At 41.3% G+C, this 23,868-nt stretch overlaps 1 protein-coding gene across 2 annotated transcripts in view; it reads right to left on the bottom strand.

The window, feature by feature from the left end:
• LOC140575411 (reelin-like) overlaps positions 1–23,868 on the bottom strand; it is a 124,870-nt gene that overhangs the window by 8,188 nt on the left and 92,814 nt on the right. For both annotated transcript variants that reach the window (XM_072695711.1, XM_072695712.1), the window contains exons 45-63: positions 23,292–23,541; positions 22,975–23,143; positions 22,679–22,819; positions 22,162–22,339; positions 21,360–21,553; positions 20,965–21,212; positions 15,450–15,604; positions 15,079–15,293; positions 12,369–12,546; positions 11,540–11,715; positions 11,321–11,427; positions 10,993–11,235; positions 7,565–7,740; positions 7,396–7,469; positions 7,123–7,284; positions 6,755–6,912; positions 6,364–6,583; positions 6,005–6,202; positions 5,744–5,842 (exon numbers count right to left, since the gene is read on the bottom strand). In XM_072695711.1, coding sequence (XP_072551812.1) covers positions 5,744–5,842; positions 6,005–6,202; positions 6,364–6,583; positions 6,755–6,912; positions 7,123–7,284; positions 7,396–7,469; positions 7,565–7,740; positions 10,993–11,235; positions 11,321–11,427; positions 11,540–11,715; positions 12,369–12,546; positions 15,079–15,293; positions 15,450–15,604; positions 20,965–21,212; positions 21,360–21,553; positions 22,162–22,339; positions 22,679–22,819; positions 22,975–23,143; positions 23,292–23,541 — 3,341 coding nt within the window. The remainder of the gene's footprint in view (positions 1–5,743; positions 5,843–6,004; positions 6,203–6,363; positions 6,584–6,754; positions 6,913–7,122; positions 7,285–7,395; positions 7,470–7,564; positions 7,741–10,992; positions 11,236–11,320; positions 11,428–11,539; positions 11,716–12,368; positions 12,547–15,078; positions 15,294–15,449; positions 15,605–20,964; positions 21,213–21,359; positions 21,554–22,161; positions 22,340–22,678; positions 22,820–22,974; positions 23,144–23,291; positions 23,542–23,868) is intronic.

Here is a 23,868-nt window from a genome sequence, read left to right as displayed (position 1 = left end):
AAGTCTAACACTGTCTGGAACTGTTGAGTGGCTAATATTTAGAGCTGGTATACGTTACCTACCTCAAGATCAAATTATCAATTTTCAAATAACAATTTATTATACCTTAATAACTGCTATACAGTAAAATGACCATTACCGATATGTAGACCAAATCAGTTTAATCAGTGTGTTTTGCACAACACACCAAAAAATTACCATTTCAATTGCAACACCAACATTTCAGCTTACTGTGCTTTAAAGTATGTCAAACCATGCATATACTAAAGGTAAAGTACATTTACTGTAGCATTTCAAATTACCTGGCAGCCAAACCTACCAAATCAGTTAATTTGTACCCCCTGTCTGACTCGCGAGACAAGTTCAACACATTGCAAAATGAACTATACCAATACATAGACCAAAAACAGCATATTGTGCTTTAAAGTCTGTAATACCATCAACAACAAAAAAATAATTTACTGGAGCAAGTTAACAGCAGCCAAATCAGTTCAATCAGTTAAGGTTTTGCACAGTCATATTAGTTTTAATTCCACAGGGATTTGAAAACATAATAATTGACAGATGCCATGAAGACAATCAATCAATCAATCAAATGAGGTTTTTCACTTCAAGTATCCCAAATTCATAGGTATAGGTTTGCCAAGGTGTGGAAATAAATTGCATGGGCACATAATTCATCCATGTGTACATGCATATGCCAAAAACATGATAGAGGCCTGAATGCTTGAATGCTGAATGCTTGGAACGGGCCTGAATGTCTTTTTACCCTAAAGTTGGGGCATCAGGTGGTGCTGTTATTCTGTATGGGGCATTTATGAGCCTATACCATAGAGCTTTGTACTACCGTTGTCAGAGGTTTACTTTTCTGTGTCATAGGATTCAGCTTAAATTGATTTTAGTGAACTACAATGTTCAAGGATACAAGAATACCTACATCACTTTCAGTGACCAGAAAAAAATGGAATGCTTGCTACAACATGCTTTGTCCTTTCAGCAGTGCAACAGTACATAAAACATGCTGTCAAATGTAAGATGTGTTTTTAATAACAAATGAATTAGATATAATTGATTTTATGTCGCCAAATTACATTTTACAGCTAGGTGTTTAACGGTGTGTCTAGATACAATGCATGTCCAGTGCTATGTTGTCACGCCCGCGTCACTGTGCTGCCCCACAGTCATGGTTATGTCATGTTTCAGGACTTTTACGTTGACACTCATTGTCGCCATCTTGTTTCACGTTTGTGTTGGCGTCATGTGTCCGTTCATTGTTTTGGTTAATACGTTCCACCTGGCACATTTAAGTAGGGCTAGGGTCAGCTGCCGGTGGCCGAGAATTGCACCCAGTGCACCCATCGTGCCCATCGAATCTGTTGAACTAATCGACGGACTCAGTGGATAGAAGTGGTTCAGTTGGACTCATGGACTCTGTTGGACTAACCGACAGACTCACGGAAAAGTGGACTCAGTATTCAACGTGTCGAGTTTGTTGAGCCTACTGGATCCTAGTGGACTCTTCCTGCCGTATCTAACTTAGCTCACTGAACAGACCAGCGATACGGATTGAACCTTAGGATTCTTTGGGGGCTACTTCAGGAGAGTGAGCTCATCTCACGGAGCTGCACTCGTGTAGCATATTCAGGGTCAGGAGCTCAGGTAGCGAGCTACACGTACGCGCGGTACTCATGGTAGCGAGGATCGGATCGGTTCAGTCTTTTGTTTACCCCGTTTATGGTGTTAAATAAACGTTCTCGCTTTGGTCCATCCCCTGCGAGTGTTCACGATCTCTGTCCGACCTAGCCACTCCTGACTCCTGTATAATAATGTTAACACTAAAAGCACCAAGCACCAGACATCTGACCGCTGTGGCGTCTTACTAAAAGCACCATGCCTCTTTGCCCTACCTATACCAGCACTGGTTACTAAAAAAACCCTTGATCAAAATCTCCTTTAATGACTTTTCCTATAAATGGCACATTTTTTCTTTACTTACTATTCTTAAAATTGAAAAAAATTGCACTAGTTAAAAAATGTTTTCCTTCTCTTTGTGCGAAATACCTGCGCATTTAGGGGTTTCCTGCTTTTAGTGTGCAATTCTGTTTTCTATTAGCAGGTGTCACAAGGATGACCGCCCCGGGGTTGGTCCCGAGCCGCGGTCCACAGGCTTCATGTTCATGTCACGGACTTTTAGTTCTGGGTCCATGTTCACGACACTCACTGGACTTTTATGTTGACAACACACTATATACTATGCCATGTTCTGTTTGATTTGGGTCACCTGAGAGCTGGGGTATAAAGGGAGCAAACGCGATCTTTCCCTCGCCGAGAATTAAGGTTCCCAAGCCAACCTGGAGGGTTGGCTTCATGTTCAGGAGATTTGTGGCTGTCATTGGTGTTTCTCACGAGGGTGTCTGAGAGAGTCTGTTCACGTTCAGGAGTTCTCTGTTTGCTGTTTGAGGAGTTTGCTTGCCTTGAGGATTTGGCGACTAATCCCTTAGTCCAAGTCCAGTAAGTTAAGTTGTGCCTGACGAGCGCGGTATTACATTGGTTATCTTTTACTGGTCCTGCCAGTGGGTTTTTGGTTCTAGCATTATTTCCCTGTTGATCTTCCCTCTCTCGCCTGGCTACCAACCAGCCTCAGATGGCCTTCATGTTTTGCCCATGTTAGTCTGTCACATTTGTATTTTGGTTAATCATTACCCCCTGTGTTATTGATGCATTCTTGTGTTTTCCCCTGTTTGATTTATTAAAATCTTGCATCGCACCATCCCTGCGAGTGTTCATCCGTCATTGATCTAGCCAGTCATGACCGGTGCCTTCAATTTAGCTAATATGTGCTATGTTTTTTTCAAAGAAAAAAAAAAGTTAAGTACAAAACATTGCATGGTTTAACTTAAACTCTCACTCCTTTAATGATATGTGTGAAATGATTAATAGCAATAGATACATAAACATATGGTTTGGGAGGGGACAATTAGCTTAATGAGGAAACAGATAAGGATTGTGCAGTAAAGACTAATTAGGAGTAAGCAGAATGTGGCCGAATATATCTGACCCAGCAGGATCTAGCAGAGCGGTCTTTCCAGAAATGCCCAGAACTTACTAACTGTAACTTTCAAATATATTCAAATCCATAGCATAATAAATCTTCAGTTGACATGGCTTGCTTATAGATAAGTTATCATTATATGTTTGTAAGGATTTTACAAATGGTAATCCATTCAGTGCAATAACCTTAATAACACCCTTGAGTGTGTTGGGGACTGTTAAAGGTAAAGGTAAAGGTGCACGTATTTGTCACTGTACAGTGTGGACTGTACAGCGAAATGTGTCCTCCGCATTTAACCCATCTGGTAGTGAACACACACTCACACACACACATGTGTTAGGGGCAGTGAGTACACACACACACCCAGAGCGGTGGACAGCCAACTCCAGCGCCCGGGGAGCAGAGAGGGTAAAGGGCCTTGCTCAAGGGCCCAACAGTGGCAGCTTGCCAAGCCCGGGAATCGAACCCACAACCCTGTTATCAATATCCCGGCTGAGCCACCACTGCCCATGAATGTTACCATAGGCAGAAGGACCAGAAGGACCTCAAGTTGGTAAAGGAGCTTTGTGAACAGCAATATATGGCAAAGGTAGCAGGGAAAATGGTACATAATACCTGAAACTCCTTCCCCGTCTGTGGAAAGGAGTCGGAGTGAAATCAGAGATTGTTAGGGAACAAAACTTAAAACAGAAATACAAAACAGTGAGGCGAAATGAAGGTGGGACATTCCCAAATAGTCATACACTATTCTTTAGTTTTAGTAAGATATTTTTTTTAGTTTTATATTATGTTAATGTGTTTTAACCCAAAGTTGAGATGTATGTAATTATACAGTACATTAGTTAATACTGTACATTTCAAAATGGCAAAGGTCTCATACATAAAAAAAGAAAATGAATAATAAAATGAATGTGGTATAATGACTTTTTATCAGTGTTTATCATAGCATTTTAAAGTAATAATGTTTGTGCCAACTTGTATGATATATATTCGATCGGTTTTTGCTATAACTTATTAATTTGTTTTTAATTAAGGCAATATAGACCTAACAGTGACTTTTAGAGGATTTTAATGATCTATATGAACATTGTGAAGATTTGTTGACCTTGTCATGTCCGCGTCGCCGCACCCACCCCGGGGGCGGTCCCGAGCCACGGCCTGCAGGCTCTCATGAGGACTCGTATTGTGACACTCACGTTTACGTTTGGCTTCACGGACTCTGTTTCATGTTCACTGTGTCGGATTCATGTTCATTGGTTTGGTTACGTCATTCATCGTTTCACCTGAGGCTGGGGTATTTAAGGGGCTAGCACTAGCCACTCAGAGCCGAGAACTGAACATAATTACTGTGCTACTCCAACCAAGTGTGTTGGAGGTCACTGTCGGAGTAAGCTCAAGATCGTTCTGAGAGGCCACCTCTCTCTTCGGATCACGTCGCTCTCACTGCTCAGGGACGAGCCTTTTCTCCAGGTCGGTTTACCTCATGCCTTTTGGGTTCGGCGACTGATCATTCCAGTTCGCGGTGTTCACGTTTTGTAGTGTTCCTAGTGCCTGACAAGCACAGCCTTAGTTTCCCCAGGCACGTTTCATCATTCCCGGCATGCTAGCCTAGCTGCGAGATACTTGCCAGCCTCAGGTGTGCGTCGTTGTTTTGCCCAGGTTCCTTTGTCATGTTTGTGTTTGGTTGTTCCTTTTGGCCCTGTACTTTGCTGCTTTTCTCTTATGTTATACCCCCTTTTTGTTTAATAAATACTCTTGCATCGTACCATCTCTGCCTAGTCATGACCTAGCCAGTCATGACAGACAGTTTTTTTTCCTGAATTTGATTAAATGAAATGACTATAAATACATTTGATATGTTGGCCACCCTGCTATTTTGTATTCACAAAGAAAAAAAAGAAGTGATGTAAAGTTATCATGATGCTGTTATTCCATGACTCCTGGTGCCGCATGGTGCATTCCACCAGTACCCCCCCCCCCCCCAAAGTAGCAAAAAGACCTATTGACAGCTTGGTTGTCAATAAAATAATAAAATAATAAAATGCTCTTACAAAAAGTATTAACACAGGATATTAATTAGCTGACTTGATAAATGTAATAAATGTAATATTAACATTAATTAGCTATAAGAAACAAAACTATTGTCCAAATATATATGAATAGCTAAATAATAACAATAAAAAAGTTAGAAATTAATCTGTAATAACTCAATACATTAAGCTGAATTATGAAAGTACTAGAATAAAATGTTCTCTGAGAATTTGCATGGAATTGAAGGACACAGGGTGGGAAGTGTTAATTGTTTGGATACTTGAGAGAATGGTAGGAGGTTGGTGGTCAGACAGCCAGAGCTTGGCGCTTTTAGATATAAGTAGGTCAGACCAGTGTAACACATGTTGGCTTGTGTTCACTCATCCAGAGTCATTGAGTAGAGGCAGTTATGCCCTCTCTGCCATTGGGCCTTTTTCCATGCACAGATGGAATGATGACACATTCTATGGCTTTTGCAGTCAAATAAAAAAACCCTGTTAACACCATCATCAAAAACTTTGAAAAAATGAGTTAAAGGCCCGTAGAATCTATGCCTGGGTGCAATACAGCGGGTTTTTGCAGCTTATAGTGGCCAAAGACGTTACCAAGACAATTTGTGACTTGTTTGTAAATACTGCTGTAAAGCATTATCACACTCACAGAACAACCTCCACATGGTCCAGAGCCCACTGGTCATGTCCTGCACCACCATGACGTGGCTGCCACCATCGCAACTGCACACCTTTCACACGTGCTTCCCTGTGATAAAAAGTACATAGATCAAAGATCCTAGCTAACCTGATTCTGTAATCATTCATGAGTGAAACATTTCCACTGCATTAAGAACAGTTGTGTTTCTGACAGCATCTGACAGCCCAAATCTGTCATTCAGTCTGACATCACAGCTGCCTGCTGACTTACAGTGGTATGTTATAGGAGACTCTCTGGGCCTTGATGAAGTCTTTGGGCTGGTGCTGAGCAATAACATGCCAGCTAACTCCATTGTTGACACTGTACTGGAGCAGCACAGCCCGGTCTACAGTGTCGACCTGGTCCAGAGCTGAATTGCAACTGTCTGTTTGGGACACGCTGCCAATCTGCAGCACAAACATGATCTTGCTATATATATATCATATATTGGAGAGAGAGAAAGAGAAAAAAGAGTCACTTTAGAAAAATTCAGGGCAAACATATGATATTGTTATGACCTCTGCATAATTCTAAGTGACCTGAATCTTCATAATCCTTCTAGTGTTTTTTTTTTTTTTACAGTGCAGTACCTGGCCCTGGTAAGGTCCAGAGGTTTGGTGATTGCCTGCCTCATCTTGCAACCGCTGAAATAAAGAGAATCTCCATGAGCATGTGGGGATAGCTGGCCACAGCCACTGCTGACCTCTCCACCTTGAATTACACTCCAGCTCTCTTCAGACACAGAGCCTGATTCAAAGTTGTCCTTGATAGAGGTGGGAAGGTCACTGCTGGACAGAGAGCAATCATCACCTGACGAAAGAAAGAAAGGCAGTATTTTCATGCTCTATTTTCACTTGAAACAACCACTACTTGGATTTCATTTCAATGACAAGATTTAAAGGCCACTTTAAATTGGCTGCTTTTCCAAAACTCAACATGTACTGTACATATAGCGCTCAACTGAAAACTCAGAGTGCCAACCTTCATGCCCTTCGTCACAAATGCAGACTGCTCCACTGGTGCAGTACCCATGTCCACTACACAGACCCGGACAGGCTTCACCAATGTAGACATGATCAACTCCCCAGCCATGTTGCTCACCAGCGCCTTCTTTCTGAATCCAGCGGAACTGCGTGGCACTGTTTTGAGTAGGAAAATGTATGCTTACATATGCTTAACTTACGAGCATATGACCAACTAATGCATGTGAAATGAATACATCCTCACTGTGCACTTAGAAACATCCTGGGACCAAATTCTTTTGTAGAAAGTGTTCTTATGGGGACATTATTCAAAACATACTCATTGTGTAACAGTACACAGACATAGATTGTCCAGGTATTCCTTACCCTGAGGAGACATAGTCAGGTAATTGCACTGTAACTCTGGTCCATACCGAGCTGTTAACTGGACTGTAGATGGTGGACTCATGGAACTGGAAAGGGGAACATCCCACATTATTCACTGAGGAGGGGAGGCATGCAGACTGTACCAACTGCCATGAGTCTGATCTGTGAGGAAAAAAAACGTAAGGTAAACATCCAAAACATCTCACTGTACACAGTCCCATACAGCTCTCTGTCTGACTAATTCCAATCCATACTTTTCTTTTTCTCACACACCTGGCATCCTTTCTGTATTGTAGAAGTACTGAATGATGATCTTCACAACTATCTGCTTCACAACCAACCACAATCTGTGAAACAAAGTAAATTTTAATTATTTAATGAATTGCTCATAGCGAATGCATATAAACACGATGCTATAGTAGTAAAGCATAGCATTTCTTACTTTGAACTGTAAGATGTATCCTGGCTGGACAATAAGCTCCCGTGTGGCCAGGATGTTGTGTGTGCCATCCTGGTTTTTGTTGGGCCAGTATAGGTGGAAAGAAGGATTGCCACAAAAACCAGCCGTTCGCACAGCATTTGGATAGAAACTCCAACTTTCTTCATGAGATGTTCCTTCTGAGAGAGCAAAATAAAAAGATTTGAGAAAGGGTAAACAGAGTTAATACAAGTGTCAAAGGAAAAACATTTAAAGCCAAATCCAGTAATCATCATAATCTAATCAGTAAGAACATTAAAAGATCATTAATGGTTAAGCATTTTTCAGTGGACTGATACATATACATATATCAAACAGTCTGGGAATACTTGTAAACTTGCCCAACCATAATAGTCCCCAGCAGATTAATCTAATTAACCTGATACAGGAGGTTTGATCACAAAGCGGCAGGTCGATGACCAACAGTAAATACTGTACATGCTTTTGAACTACAAAAAGCCAAATAACATGGATCATGGACCTAGATCACTGTACCCCTCTGAAACTTTCAAGAGCACTGCCCTCTTTTTAATATATTTTGGTTTGAGAAAATTATTCTTAGAACATTCTTTTTTAGAGGTGTGGTTTTAGATCAAAGATGTACGACTTCTTAGAGCCAATGTGTCAAGCCCTCATTATCATGCTCTCCCACTGGGCGATCCCAGGACTCCGCCCCTAGACGCTCACACTCTGCGTCCAGCTTCCCTCGTTAAGCTGATTTGGGACACCTGGGACTGGGGCTTCTTAAGCCCTTGCTACTCTCTCACATGTTGCAGTGAATTAGTGCTGTTGAAACCTTGTACCGCTGCGGTCTACGGTCTGCTCAAAGGGTAAATATGATCTTGTCTGGTCTAGTGTCTGTTATCTTGTCTGCCTTAGTATTCTGGCTCTGTTTGTTCCTGCTAAACTCCTCTGTTTTGACCGAGTTTACGTTCATTGTTACCTTCATGGATTTCCTTAAGAAATTCCACACGGTTTTCCAACACCCTAGGGAAGGGCTCACTAAAGGCGACCTTTTTTCTCAGGCTGGAACAGAGCAATCATTCCGTTGCCCAATGCTCACTTGAGTTCCACACACTGGCTGCAGGCAGTGGGTGGAATCAGGTGGCTCTCATGGCCCTGTTTTGCAATGGGTTAAGCCCCCGACCACAAAGAGTCGGCCTGCTGAGATCCTTAGTTGCCCTGCCACACTCAGGTCCCAAACCCAGTCTAAGACCCAGCCTCTGCGCAGCGCTTACAACTTGGTGCGGATCAGAGAGGGGGTCAAGTGGAAGATGGCTTTTCTCACTACCACGGGGGACTACCAGTGCCAGGTCATGCCATATGGCCTGGCCAACACCCCCTCCGTCTTCCAATCTTTTATCAATGATGTCCTAAAAGACTACCTCAGATGCCTTTTTGATATACTCTGCTGATCTGCCCACCCACGTACAGCATGTCCACAAAGTCCTGACCACCCTCAGGGCCAACCAGCTGTATGGCAAGTTGGAAAAGTGCACATTTCATTTGTCACAGGTCAGTTTCTTAGGATTTATGGGCTTCACCAACTTCTACGGGCGATTCATTAGGGATCCTAGCAGCGCCTATTACCTTCCTCCTACAAGGGGCCCCCAAGAGGGTTACCTGGACTCTGCAGGCAGAGGAGTCCTTCCAAGTGCTCAAACGTGTCTTCACATTGGCCCGGCTGCTAAAGTATCCCATGGTGTTCTACTCTAAGAAGCTGACAGCAGCTGAATGCAACCACAGCGTGGGAGACAGGGAGCTCCTCGCCATCAAGATGGCATTAAGCGAATGGTGCCACTGGCTAGTGGGCGCTGCTCACCCCTTCTTGGTGGTCACGGCCCTATAAAATCTAGAATATTTACATCAAGCCAAGGTCCTAAATCCACGTCAGGCTAGGTGGTCGACCGTGTCCATCCATGCTACCCGCTGGGATATTGATATGGAGATAGCCCAAGCCTTAGCCCAGACCTCCGTACCTGCCTCTTGTCCACCCAACAAGACCTACGTACCTGTGTCCCTTTGAGAGTGCCTCATTGCCTGGGCCCATTTCTTCCCTGTTATCTGACCCGCACTTTCTACTTCCTCTCCCCTAAGTACTGGTGGGAGAGCATGCGTGCGCGTGTCCACTCCGTGGTGGCCTAATGTAGCACTTCCTGTCCTTGATGACCCAGAACTCTCTGAGATGCACTACCACTGGTCTCACGCCCTACCAGGTATACCTTGGTTACCAACTTCCGTGTGGAGCGGAGACTTTGATGCCTGTGGTCTATGCCTGGATGCGCCGCAGCGAGGAGTTCTGGAGTAACACATCAGCACAGGCAGAGAGGGGAGATCCGATACTGTCAGGCTCTCATTATCACACTCTTCCCCGGGGCAATCCCAGGACTCTGCCCCTAGATCCATGTAAGAAGTTGGCCACGCACACGCTCTGCGGCTGGCTTCCCTTGTTAAGCCGATTTGGGACACCTGGGATCTGCTCAAAGGGGAAAGTATTCTGATATTGTTGTTGCCTGTCTGGTCTTGTTATCTTGTCTGCCCTGGTATTTTGACTGTTTTGTTTTGTTCCTGCCAAGTCCCCCTGTTTTGACCGAAGTCCTGCTTAGAGTTTATGTTCATTGTTTTTGCCACTTCTTGTTTTCATTTGACACCACGCACACCCTCAGTGTTTTGTTTTGTTTTGTATGTTTTCCCCTGCATCTCGCTCAGCTTCATTCATTAATTCAATCAAATCCAACCTTGAAACCTATTGTAACAGCTGGGACCTGTTTACTAATTTGTTGCCCCAAACCATCTGCTTTTTAGAGTAGCTTTTGGTGCACCAGGTGGGACCCAGCTAAATTTGTTGTCCCTTCAAAAAAGCAAAACCATCAGGGTGGAAGTCACTTGAGACTTTATTTAACTCGTGTTTGGTCTTGTTGCCTTGAGCTGGATATTGGACTACTGTATGTGTGTATCCTTTTTTTGTCCTTATTTCTCCAAATGCTCTTTCATTTTGAGGCCCAGTATTTAGGTACTACTAACTACTGACTTTAATGCAAGCTATGTAGTTTTTATCTGAGAAAGTCTTAAGAAAATATTGTATTTTATTTCATTTGTAATGAGCAATTTATAAATTTGCAGTCCTTTCATTTACTGGTAGCATGCTTGTGTAGGGAACCTTGTCTTCCTTCCTTCTTAACTGAGGGTTACATAGTAAGCTACAAACTTAGTTGAATGTTGTCTAGAGCATCAAGATGTTAACAGAATTCTAGCCGTTGTAGGATCCTACATGAACATTTACTCTATAGCTACTCAAATCTAGAATTTACTATTAGAAGTTACATAGCCTGGTTTCAGACCATCTTCTCTTCTCTAAAGCTTTATGTAAAAAAAAAAAAGAAGCTGAATACCATCATCAAATGTATCCAGGAGGGTGCTGGGGTTGATGTCAGAGCCTCCTACCAGGATGTTATCTAAAGCCCATTGAGCACGCTCTATATTTGGGGTAGCCAGGCCTGATGACACAGTGAATGGCTGCCACCACCGCAGGCGTGTCGCATTGGTAAGAGCTCCCTCTGGCAACACAATGTAGTCCCTTCTTACTGACACATACTTCATATAGTCCATCTCATGAAGCAGTGTCCATGACACACCTTTGAAAGAGAAAGAGATCATAAGGTACTGTAAAAAAGTATGTAATGAGAAGGTTGGGAAGGGCAAGGATCAAATTAAACAAACCTCCATCTGTCGAATAATCCAGCAAAACACCCTCTTTTCTACAAGTTGGACGATGACACAGAGTCATGTTGTTCTCGCTTCCAATCCTGGCCCAATATTCTACAAATCTAAGACACAACATCAAAATGAGCATTTTTACAAATGAAAAGTTGAACTTGAATATGTTAAAATGTTTCTTATTTTAAAAGCAAAACTAAAATAAATGACTTAAGCACTGACTTTGCTCCACGCAAATCCAGGTCAACAGTGACCGCCTGTCTGGCATCAGCTCCATTAAAGTATAGTGCCGTCCCCTCAACTAGCACTCCACAGTCAGTGCAAGGGTGACCTCCCTCTAAAACTTGCCACTGTGGCCCATGGACCCCCTGCCAGTCGAAACGTTCCTTCAGGGAAGTCTACAGGAATAGGAGAGGCCTTTCATACAGTGTGTATATACATTCATTATATGGAACAAAGTATTGGGACACCTGTTTATTCACTGTTTCTTCTGAAATCAAAGGGAATTAAAAAGATGTGATCCTGATCCTGTGTGCTGATTGGCCAGTGGCAGCCAAACTGTTTGAATTTTCAGTCCCAAATTCATGTTTAAGTATGGGCAACACTGCAATAAATCAAGTTTCTGCTTGGATGCTAAGAAGTATGAAGTACTGAAGGCTCATAGTGCCTTTGAAGTTCCATAAGTGCCTTTGAAGTTCCATGTTATAGTTATAGGTTTTTATGCATGGTTTATATAATTTAAGCTCTTCTTTTATTTTTAAAAGAAGGAGTGTGTTTTTGGATATGTGATCTGACATTAGAATATGTTTGTATTGTATGTTTGTAATTGTATGTATTGTAAAAAATATTAGTAATACATAAAATTTAAACATTGAATGAGCATGATGCCCCTATTTTGAGTGAGCTGTTTTGATGGCATGTGGAATACCAACAGCATATTAGACAAGTGTTCATTATGTTTTGGCTCATCCGTGTGTATGTGGCAGGAAACATAGTGAACATTTATATGGTGGAAGTGTGTGCATGATGTGTATAAGCACTGAGCCTAAACCTTCAGGGCAGAGCTGGAATAACAGTTGGATCCAGAAAATCCTGGGTCACAAAGGCATCGCTGATTCAGACAGTCTCCATGGCCTCTGCAATGGTTCGGACATGCGGGCCCAATGTAGAAGTTCTCCACTGCCCACTGTATATCCGAGTGCTGCTGGTAAAATCGGAACCGTACTGATCTGAAAATCACACGCGCGAACAACCAATTACCTGCATTGAAATGTCTCTCTAAATCTTGATTTCCTTATCTGGCATTTAAATAGGACAGTAAGAAATAGGAAACACAATACATAAGAAGACCAGTGGAGTTATTTTACAATGTAATCAATATGTAAATGAAGTTATGTTTCTCATATTAGTTCAAAGAATATGTATTATAAACATACAGATCAGCCATAACATTAACACCACCTTTGTTTCTGCACTCATTGCCCACTGACTGTACAGAAGCACTGTGTGGTTCACAGTCCGTGGAGTCAAGACTGTATCCGTTGTTCCTCTGTAGACTCTGTTATCAGCCTCCTCTTGCCCTGTTCTTCAATGCTCAGGACTCCACAGGACTGACCACCACAGAGCAGACTGTAGTATTTGTGTGGTGGGTCATTCTCAGCACTGCAGTGACACTGACTGACCTAGTGTGTGTTCTGGTGGTATGAGTAGATCAGACAGCAGTGCTGCTGGAGTGTTTAAACACTGTGTCCACTTACTGTCCACTCTATTAGACGCTTCTACGCAGTTGGTCCAGCTTTTAGATTTAAAGTCAGAGACTGAAGCTCTGATCTAATACTTCACAGTTTGTGCTAGTCATTCTCTGGTCCTTCATTAGTGCCCACAGGATGCTGCCCACAGGACACTGCTGGCTGGATATTTCTGGTTGGTGGACTACTCTCAGTCCAGTATTTAAACACTCCAGCAGCACTGTACTGTGTCTGATACACTCGAACCAGCACATACACACTAACACGCACACCACCACCATGTCAGTCAGTGTCACTGCAGTGCTGCCATCACCCAAATACTACCTGATCGTTGAATGAGAGGGTGAAAGGAGGCTAATCACAGAGTCTGCTGAGAAACCGATGGATACAGTCTGGAACTCTAGAATTTTACAGTGCTCCTGTACGGTCACCCGAGCTGATTGTATGGATAATGGGTGTAGAAACAAGGAGGTGGTATTAATGTTATGGCTAGTGTGTGTGTGTGTGTGTGTGTGTGTGTGTGTATATATATATATATATATATATATATATATATATATATATATATATATATATATATATATATATATATATATATAAATGATGTAAAGTGCAGATACTTTAAAAAAGTAATGACATGCAATTTGTATTTAACCATTAATTTCTAGTAAATGCAGTAAACATAAATTTTAATTACATCAATATCGATTCTAGTCAATTCTCTTAGGACACTGGCATGCAGGTTTTTAAGTTCCTCAGCTGGTAAGTTATTCCAAGCCTCTTTGGGGTCTGTTGGGACTATAATATTTGCGGTAGAACGTCTTGTTCCTCTTTTTGCTTTTTCTTTTAGTTCTTTATGACTTTGGCCGTGTGCTTGTCATTGTTGTGCTAGGGAATTAATTTGGGACCAATCAGACGCTTCCCTCAGAGTCTGCCTGATGATCTCAGCAGTGAAGAGTCATTTATTTAGATGAAGTGTTGACTAATGAATTCAGATCACCTGCTGCCACTGTACTGTGCCCATTCTTTGTGTTTTTGTCGCTTGCCCTCTGAGCCATGGCACTGCAGTCACAACTTTTCCATTTCTAACAAGACGTCTCCTGATTGTAGATGGGTGTAACACGGTCTCAGTGGTTTTTGCTAGTTCTAGAGTGGTGCTGGACATCTTCCGATTTCAAAGAAACAAAAAAACCTCTGCCACTTCATATCTAGTCCTCAGCTTTTCCTGTTTGTTTGTGCTTCTGTAAAAACACCTGTTTGCTCTGAAAGTTATATTTGGCAGAAACCTTGCTCATGCAGGGATGATAACCTTGAATATTGCTGTTCTCAGTTTTGTTGTCTTGCCTTTTTAGTATTGTTGTCCCCCCACCCTGCTTTATTATTTAGATCAATTACAACTTCATTGATCATTTTAACTAATCATGCACTCAGCTTTGTGTCAACAGATTCTTTATATTTTGGGTTGATGCTGTCATGCTGTGTGTTTAATATGCTTTATAGGTCTCAATTAAAAAGCAAGGGAAATGTCTAGTCATGTGGCCAACAGTGCTCAAATGTTTGCCTAAGACTAAACATTAAAGGTTTTTTTTTCCTCTTTTATAGTTTTTGTTAAAGGAAAGGAGCACAAAGCAATTGGGCACCCTACATGACCAACCCCTTTGGCCAGTACCACAGCTTATAAACACCTTTAGCACCTAAAAGTCTTTCAGCTTTTGTTTTCATCTATTCATCCTCGCAAAAGCCTTTTAGTTTTGTGAGATCTTTGGGTCTCCTGCTCTTATCAAATCTATTCCCCCAAGGTTAATCTTAAGCTGGTGCCTCTGGAGGTTGCAGAAAAAGCTTTTCTTCTGATATCTTTCATTAACATCATAATTGTGCAGTGTTCAGTGTGCTTCTAGTTCATGGCAAGCCTGTGCCTTGATCAATAACATAAAATATAGTTTTGTTTTTGTTGAAAAACAGCTTATGAAGATAAATGCTACTGCAATGTGTAGAATGACAGTATGCACTTACGTGTCAGCAAGACTGTCAGGTAGCGGGTAGACAGCTCTCTTCCAGTTCTCTGAAGGGAAGAACACTGAGGGCTGGGACACTTGCCCCCCACAGCGAGGGTCAGCAGGCAGGCACTGAGGTATCAGGTACTTCCAGGACACACCAAAGTCCACTGAATACTGCACATGAACCTGTCGCTCTGCGAGTTTCTCTGGTACAGCACAACCAGTGGCAATCTGCACACAAAAACCCAGTGCAGGGTGCTATACAATTCAACTTTTTGGCATCTAAGAAGTGTTGTGTATTATTTCTAAACATTAGAAAAGAAAAAATCTTTTTTTGCAGTATGGTGCAGAAGGTACATGAAATGATGGTAAAAGGCATACACTGACCTTAAATTGCACGACCCATCCTTTATCAGGGACAATGTCATGTGTGATGGCATACACCTCTCGTCCATCAGTGCTGCCACACACCATTACTCCATCTGGGGAATTGCAGAACCGCTGCACAGAACAGTCCTCGGAGAACAACCAGTGCTCACTCACTATGGGGCAGAGTAAAACATGGTTATCCATATTTGTTTAAATGCTAACTGCAACATACATGACAAACACAAACCAAGTAAATAGGCTTGCCACTACATTAAGGGCTGTCATTGCCTGAGACTGTGGCTTTATGAGCCCTTTGTGCACGCTACCTCAACGGCGTGTTTGGCTTCCTTACCAGCGTGCTACATGCTTCTTGTTATCCTGATCTTGTCAAGCCTGTGTTCTCCCGTGTCTAGCGACCTTGTGTTTCCTTGTTATTGTGCCCTGTACCCATTATAACGTCCTTTGTTTTGTCCTCGTTCTCTGAACTTCCCTTTAGTCCTCATTTTAGTTACCCTTTACCTGTTTCTAGTTTATTCTTGTTCTGCCCTAGTTTACCCTGTTTACCCTTGGTCAGTCCGAAGCTCGTCTTTACATTTTATTTATCCCCTGCCTATCCAAGGCTCTGCTTCGTGTTTTGTTTTCTCCCACTTGTTATTCCCATATTGGTTTTCCTTCTGGCCTGCCCAGTCACATTATACACCCAAGCTCGGCTTGCGGTTTTCTTTTGTATTTTTTCCTCTCCCTGTTTTTCCTGAGCTCTGCTCAGCTGCCACATTTACATTGGTTTTCTGTGTTCATGCTCTGTTTTCTCCCAGTCCCTGCATTTGTTATTTTGTCATGTCCAGGTTACATTGTCAAGTTCGTTTTGGTTTACTGTTCTGTCCCTTAGTTTGCTGCTCTGCTGTGTTTTCCTGTATAGTTTATTACCCTACTTTGGTTTATCCTCTTTATTAAAGTCTTGCATTGTTCATTCTTGCAAGTGTTTCTTGTTTGCCTGACCAGGCATGATAGATATGGAACAAAAAAAGTTACAGTAGAAAATCTGGATGCTTTTTTCCCCACTTCCACTACTAGAACTGGAAAAAATGATCTCCATCAGATTCTACAACCTCCACATTCAATGCAATTCCTTTAAAACTAGTAGTAACAGTAAATACGTCCCTTAGCTTGGTTCATGTACCCAAAGCTTTTAAACTTTTGATCAAGAAACCAAATATTGATCCTAGTGTACTGTCTAATTACAGATATATGTCTAACTTAACATTTATATCCGCGATCTTAGAAAAAGCTGCCTCCAATCAGGGCTGTGCATCCATGTTGGTGCTACTCGACCTCAGTTTAGCTTTTGATACAATAGACACTATTCTCCCAGAAAGATTAGAAAACATGGAATAACCCTATTGCGATACAAATGATATTATTTGAAGTGGGATTCTCCATCTTCTCTATTGTATAAGCAAACATTGCATTAGCTTCCACTGTTACGCAGACAATACACAACTGTACACATCCAAACCTGATGATAAATGATGACTAATATAAATGATAACTGAAATAATAACTGACCAAAATGCTGGATGTTGTGTAACTTCCTTCTTCTAAACAGTGACAAAATAGAGGTTCTCCTTTTGTCAAAAATGACAAAAATGATATTAGACTTTTTTAGCGATCTTTAGGTGAGCCAGCACTGTACACTGTGCAACTTCCTATAGGGCGTGTCGGTTTATCTTTGCTATTGTAATGATGGGAAATGCAATGATCGAAATGCGCAAAGTCATATACTAAGTCTCTTAATTATTCATGGGTGTGTTTTGGGCATAACATGCAATAAACCAATCAGCATGTCACTTGCAATTCCACGTAAGAGCCAGGTGTGTTCTGTATGTGGCAGATGGCGGGCAAACCCAGGGAGGGAGAAGACCACCAATTTGAATCCTGCTTTCCGTATTTTTTTGGAAAGTGTTTCATTTACTTCAGTGATGGAGAAAAGAAACAAGCGTAACAAGCAAGGGGTGCACATACGTTGGACATATGCCTGTGTTGACAATTCACTCTAAAGATAGCAATGAACGCCTGACTGTTGACATTTGCCTAGGTTGTTTTCAGTCAGTGGCGCATCCGTGTTTTCTGTTGCCAAGATACATCAGAAATTTTCCTGAACACACCTCATTTTGATACCACCATGCCCATCGGCATAGATATATTTGCAAGCACCGTTGCAAAGGGGCAGTGGTGGCTCAGTGGTTACAGCTCTGGGCTATTGATGACCGGGTTGTGGGTTCGATACCTGGGCTCAGCAAGCTACCCTGTTGGGCCCTTCATCCTCTCTGCTCCTGCAGTTGGGGGCTACAGATACATGCATGTTTGCTATTTAAATGACACCGGCAGAAAGCAAGAAAACAGATGGTGGGATGTAAAATAGCAATGAGCGACGTGCCTTGTGCAGGGTGCAAGATAGGGCCTGCCATGGTAAATCTGTCTGTTCTCTGCTGTTCCTAGTTGAGCACTCAAAGTCTTACTAGTTTCTAGGATTTGGTCACTCAGGTCTCTTAAATCCTTCAGATACACTATATAGACAAAATATTGCCTGTTCATTGTTTATTCAGAAATAAAAATATTTAAATATTTAAAAAATATTAAAAATAGGTTGTCTAGTTTCTGTTGGTGTAACTGTCTTTACTGACCAATGAAGGCCTTCTACTAGATTTTGGAGCATTGCTATGAGGATTTGATTGCATTCAGTGACAAGTGTTAGTGAGGTCACAATGTCGGATGATCACCACCTCATCCCCAACTCCCCAACTCATCCCAAAAGTACTGGATGGAGCTCCTCCACCATCATTCCAGAGAACACAGTTCTTCCACTGCTCCACGCCTGGAGATTAGGCAGCATGGGTTCATGCAGCAATAGGTTCATGCTCATCTGCTCCAGAGAGTCCTATTCCAATGGCAATACTTCTACTACTACTTCTACTGCAATACTACGACTTCCTACACAGTCTAGACAAGCAAATGTGCATTTGCACATCTGAGTCAGCAAGGGGTTTTACTTAAAGTAGCTAAATGTATTAATTAAAAGTGGTGTCCACAAACATTTGGACATATAGTGTATATTTAAATAATTATATTTATATTGTAGTTAAAGTCTTCTTGGTGTTAACCATCAAATGCAACCAGTACTCACAAATGGTGGGAGTTCTACATGAACAAAGCTATTAGCTCTCAAAACTGAACTATTTTGAGCTTACCATTTGTATTTAACTATTTAGCATCACTGCATTGTTCATACATATTGACCTACTAATCTTTGCATATAAAATATTTGTATGATACTGCCGAAGTATGATGTAGTAACCAAAAGTAGAACCAGTGAAAGAACTCTAGATTACATAAAATTCAGTTTAGTTCACACTTACACATTCCAATTCTGCTTTTTATGTTTTTCCATACAGGAAAGCTAAATGAGCTGATATTATCCAGACATTTAGGATGCACCAAATTATAGAATTATAGACATTTAATAGAATAGTCTGCAATTATATTCAAAGCAAACATAAGTTTCAGTAATTTGGCTTCAAAGCAAATTGTTTATTGGCTGGTGGAAGCTTTAATGAATAAATTATATATGTGTGTGTGTGTGGTAGTAAAGTCTGGTCCCAATTCGACATTTCTGGAATGAGTTTAGTTCAGTTGAATAAGCCCAGCCTTTAATGTTTGAGAGCTGCAAAAAAAGGGTCATTATTGTTAATGTTTGTTATTAATCAAGTTGTTGAGTATTCTACAGTGCACAAAATAGGCTTAGGTTCATGTCCACAAGTGAAATTTGGAGTGAAATATGCCTGATATTAATGTTTCATGCAGAAGTAGTGCCTTCAGTAGCATTTTTGTAATGAAATTGTACAGGGTAATAGAAAGTGCCTCCATGGTCACGCCATTCAAGTTTCGTGATGATTGGCCAAGGTTAAGCCTGTACAAATTTCAATGTATGAGCTTTGTCTTGAACGACGTTTAAAAAAAATATGCACAGAATCAGAAAGATTAATTTGCATATGATGGCCATTGTATTTTAAAATTTCACAATGTTTCTGACAATCATTGGTCAATTAGGATTAGCAAAATGATTTATATTTGCTAAATGCCAGAATAATGAGAGGGAATTTTGATTACTTCAAAAAAGTCAAAAGTTTAAGTACATTTCATTAGTATTTGGTACCATTGCCCTTAAACTGTATGACTTGGGTCAAACGTTTTGGATATCCTTTCACAAGCTTCTCACAATAGTTGGCAGGAATTTTGGCCCATTTCTCCTGACAGAGCTTGTGTAACTGAGCCATGTTTGTAGGTCATCTTGCTCGCACATGCCTTTCCAGCTTTGCCCATACATTTTCAATAGGATTGAGATCATGGCTTTGTGGTGGTCACTATTCTTACTTCTCTTAACCCTAGTTTGCAGTTTGCTTTGGGTCATTGTCCATTTGGAAGCCCAAGCTTTAACCTTCTGGCTGATGTCTTGAGATGTTGCGTCAGTATTTCCACATAATGCTCTTTCCTCATGATGCCAGTTCCTCCTGCAGCAAAACAACCCCACAACATGATGCTGCCAGCCCTGTGTTTCACAGTTGGGATGGTGTTCTCAGGCTTGCAAGCTTTCTCCTTTTTCCTTCAAACGTAACGATGCTCATTATGGCCAAACAGTTCAGTTTTAGTTTGGTCAGACCACAGGACCTGAAATGAAGGTCTTTGTCCCTGTGTGCATCTGCAAACATTAATCTGGCTTTTTTCTGTTTCTTTTGGAGTGATTGCTTCTTCCTGGCAGAATGGCCATGTGAATACAATCCTGGTTTCACTGTGGATAATGACCCACTCTTACCAGCTTCAGCCAGCATCTGCACAAGGTCTTTAGCTTTTGTTCTTGGGTTGATTTGGGCACATTTCAGACCAAAGCACATTGTTCATCTCTGGGACACAGAACCTGTCTCCTTCCTGAGCGGTGTAATGGCTGGACACTCCCGTCTTGTTTGTACTTGCATATAATTGTTTGTACAGATGAACAAGGCTCCTTCAGGCATCTGGAAATTGCACCCAATGATGAGCCGGACTTGTGCCACAGTTCCACAAGTCCACAGTTCGCTTCCTGATCTCTCAGCTGATTTCTTTCGACTGATGTTTCACAGAGAAGCAGTGTGTTTCAGGTGTGCCTTAAAGTACATCCACAGACGTGTCTCTAATTAACTCAGATGTTGCTCAGAAGCTTCCAAAGAAATGAGACAAAATGGTTTAAAGGCATAATAATCTTAGTGTATTTACTTACCTTTGAAGAAAGTAAAATAAATTGCCTTAACAAATTCACACTTTCATTATTCTGGCATTTAGCAAACATAAATAATTTTGCTAATCCTAATTGACCTAAAATGTGAAACGTTTATTCTAAATTCACGTCAGACAGTGAGAGAAAAATGCATGTGTCTTTTTCATAGTGTATGTAAACTTCTGGTTTCAACTGTATGTTTTCATGTGTGTACAACTTCAATACCTGTGCTGCTCTCTTCCTCTTGGCTCACTGTACGACCAGTGGGTGTTCCATCAGCTAGAGCTCTCTCATGGTTGGGCAATGCAATGCCACCAAATGTGTCAGAGATCTGAGTATGTGTGTCTGAGCCAGAGATGAGCACATTGTCCAGTGCCCAGTCACCACGGTCCATTCCATCATGCTGTGGCTGCCACCAGCGTACCCTTGTACCCACAGCCTGAGCGGCAGGAGGCACGAGTACATTTACAAACCTGTGCAAGAAAACAACAAATGTTGAATCTTTATAGTATTCAATAGATTTTGATATTTGATTCTCTGGTGTGTATTTGCCAATATTATGCAGATGAATCTTTGTTTAAGTTTCTTGCTAGCAACTGAATAAATTTGGATGGCTTTACCCTGGCTTGCTGTATTGATCATAGAATATCTCCGTCAGCAAACTCCAGCTGATACCACCGTTCAAGCTAAATTCCAGCAAGACACCCTGGTTTCGGTTGGTAGGTGGGACCATGCAGCCATACATGAAGTAGAACTGTATGAACTCCGCACTGGTCAAGTTCAAATCCACAGTTACCAACTGGCGAGTGCAGCTCTGTTAAAAAGGAAATTGGTGAATTACTCTAAATACATTTTTACATCCTTAGTTAGCAATATCTCTGTACTAGTTGTTTTATGTAGCTGTAATAAGTATATAAACTTAATTAGAACTATAGTTTTCAGTAGTGATATTCTACCATTAAAATATAAATGTGAACTTGGACTATTGTTGCCTAGGGTTAGGGTTAGACTTTGACTAACCAAAGCAGAGAGTTGATGATGGACTTGATGATGTGTGCTATTGTCTGTAAAATGATGGAAAAGTCATACCTTTTGATATAAAAGTGGGCGTCTATAAATATAATAAAATAAAGTTTTTTTTATTCTGATGATCACATGCTAATTAATAATAAGTTGTGTGTGCTTTAATTTGAATTAAAAGCGTAAGCAGAGAATCCTCAAAACTGCAAAACCGTACAGACACGAATTGGCAGTAAACAGTAAACTAATGCCTTTACTGAAGAATTGATGCCTGTACTGGACTAAGCTAAAACAGTTTTAAAAGAAGCACACAGCTGGTTAAGCTGCTTGTGTCCAATCAAGAAACACAGACAAATAATAAACTGTATAATTCAATGCACGAAACTTCAAACTTCAACCTACCCCACTGAAATGCAGGGCAGCACCTGAAGCAACAGCCCCACACACACTACTCAGTTTTCCACCAGTTAGTAGGTGCCAGTGGTTGAGTGAAGGTGCCCGACTGAAACTGTCCTTTAGCTGGTATGGAAGGGATACCAGGGCTTCGCTGCAATACTCACCTCCCCACTCTGGATCACAACTGAGAGGCAGGTAAAGAAAAAAATACAAACAAAGCATAAGAACAGCAAAATCTTCAACCGTAAAGGTACTTTGATGAAATACGATTCCTGAAAAACAGATTCAAGCCGTTGTCACATAAGACATTATGTTCTCATCCAATTTGAAGATTTAGAAGTTGAAATATTTGTTTCTTCAAGAAACTATCATAGTAAACCACACCTGAACACCTGGTATAGGTTTATTTTTTAATAAAAAATAAATAAAACATATTAATTAAATTATGTTTATTAAAGATTCTATAAGCAATACACAGAATCTGCAAAAAACAATACTGACTTGGAAAATGCAGTTCACTTACACACAGGAATTGTGCTTGCATCTACCATGGCCAGAGCACATTTCAGGACAGCCATCTCCAATATATAGGTTGTCCAAGGCCCAGGTTTGCTGCTTGTCAAAGGGAGCCTGCTGGAACCACCTGAATCGTGTAGCTGAAGACCTAAGTGATCAGTCCAGCAAGGAATAGTATTACTCACTTCATTTAGTTGCTCATACTTTGGAACAATCATCGTGAAAACTGCAGAAAACTGTGACTTGCGACCTGCATGTAAGTACTGCACACTGGCAAAGCATGAATGTACAAAGTAAATTTACCTTGCATAGTGTGGAATTGGCAAAGTAACTCTGCCCCACTTATTGTAGGTGTCTGACACCAAGAGTCTTTGGAGCATGTAGGAGGAGCAGTCTGGACTAGTTGGTAAACAGTCCCTGACAAGAGGGTGCCAAGTTAGTCCAAGGTCCAGGGAGTATTCCAGTTCCACCGCTATGAACACATGTAAAGATGCATGGAAGGTTCATGTGTATACAGTATATACAGCTTAACAGTTAACACTTTCATAATAGTGTACAAGCATATGCTAATTATTTTGCCACTATATGAATTTTGGTTTTATCTGTTCAGTCTGACGTACAGTAGCAGGACGCAGTGACAGAACAGGAAGCAGAGAAGTCGAACTGGATGAAGGCATCCTGGCCAACACTGATATCAGTAGTGACACCATAGCGAGTGTTAGACTTCTCGATAAAGGCAAAAGCTTCGCCGTCAGATCCACACACAGGCATGCGCGTGCCACCAGGGTGAAGCAGCCAAGAACGTGCATCTGTAGAAGAGAAGTCATCCTCCAGAGGGCCCCAACCACTGGCACTGCCACCCACCACTACCTAAACATCAAAACATATGAATAAAGTGAATGGCATGTTACCAGAAGATATTCTTTCAGGTTGTATCTCCATATGCTTTCCTAAGGGCATTGGACTTTAAATGACTGAAATCAGGGCTTGGAAACTGCATGGCATGGCTGATCACAAAATACATGGAACAGCAACTACCTATTTTAGTGTTCATTATTTTTTTAACATTTATTTTAGCAATGTTTAAAACGGGAAAAACAGAATCTTTAAGTGTTTTAATAAGAATTTGATATTTGAATTTTAATCACATGACATTTTAATAAACTTCCACACAGACTGATTAGAAGTGGATGAATA

The sequence above is a fragment of the Salminus brasiliensis genome, chromosome 13 (genome assembly GCF_030463535.1).
Source record: "Salminus brasiliensis chromosome 13, fSalBra1.hap2, whole genome shotgun sequence".
Classification (NCBI taxonomy): Eukaryota; Metazoa; Chordata; class Actinopteri; order Characiformes; family Bryconidae; genus Salminus; species Salminus brasiliensis.
This window is presented reverse-complemented; position numbering and strand designations above follow the sequence as displayed.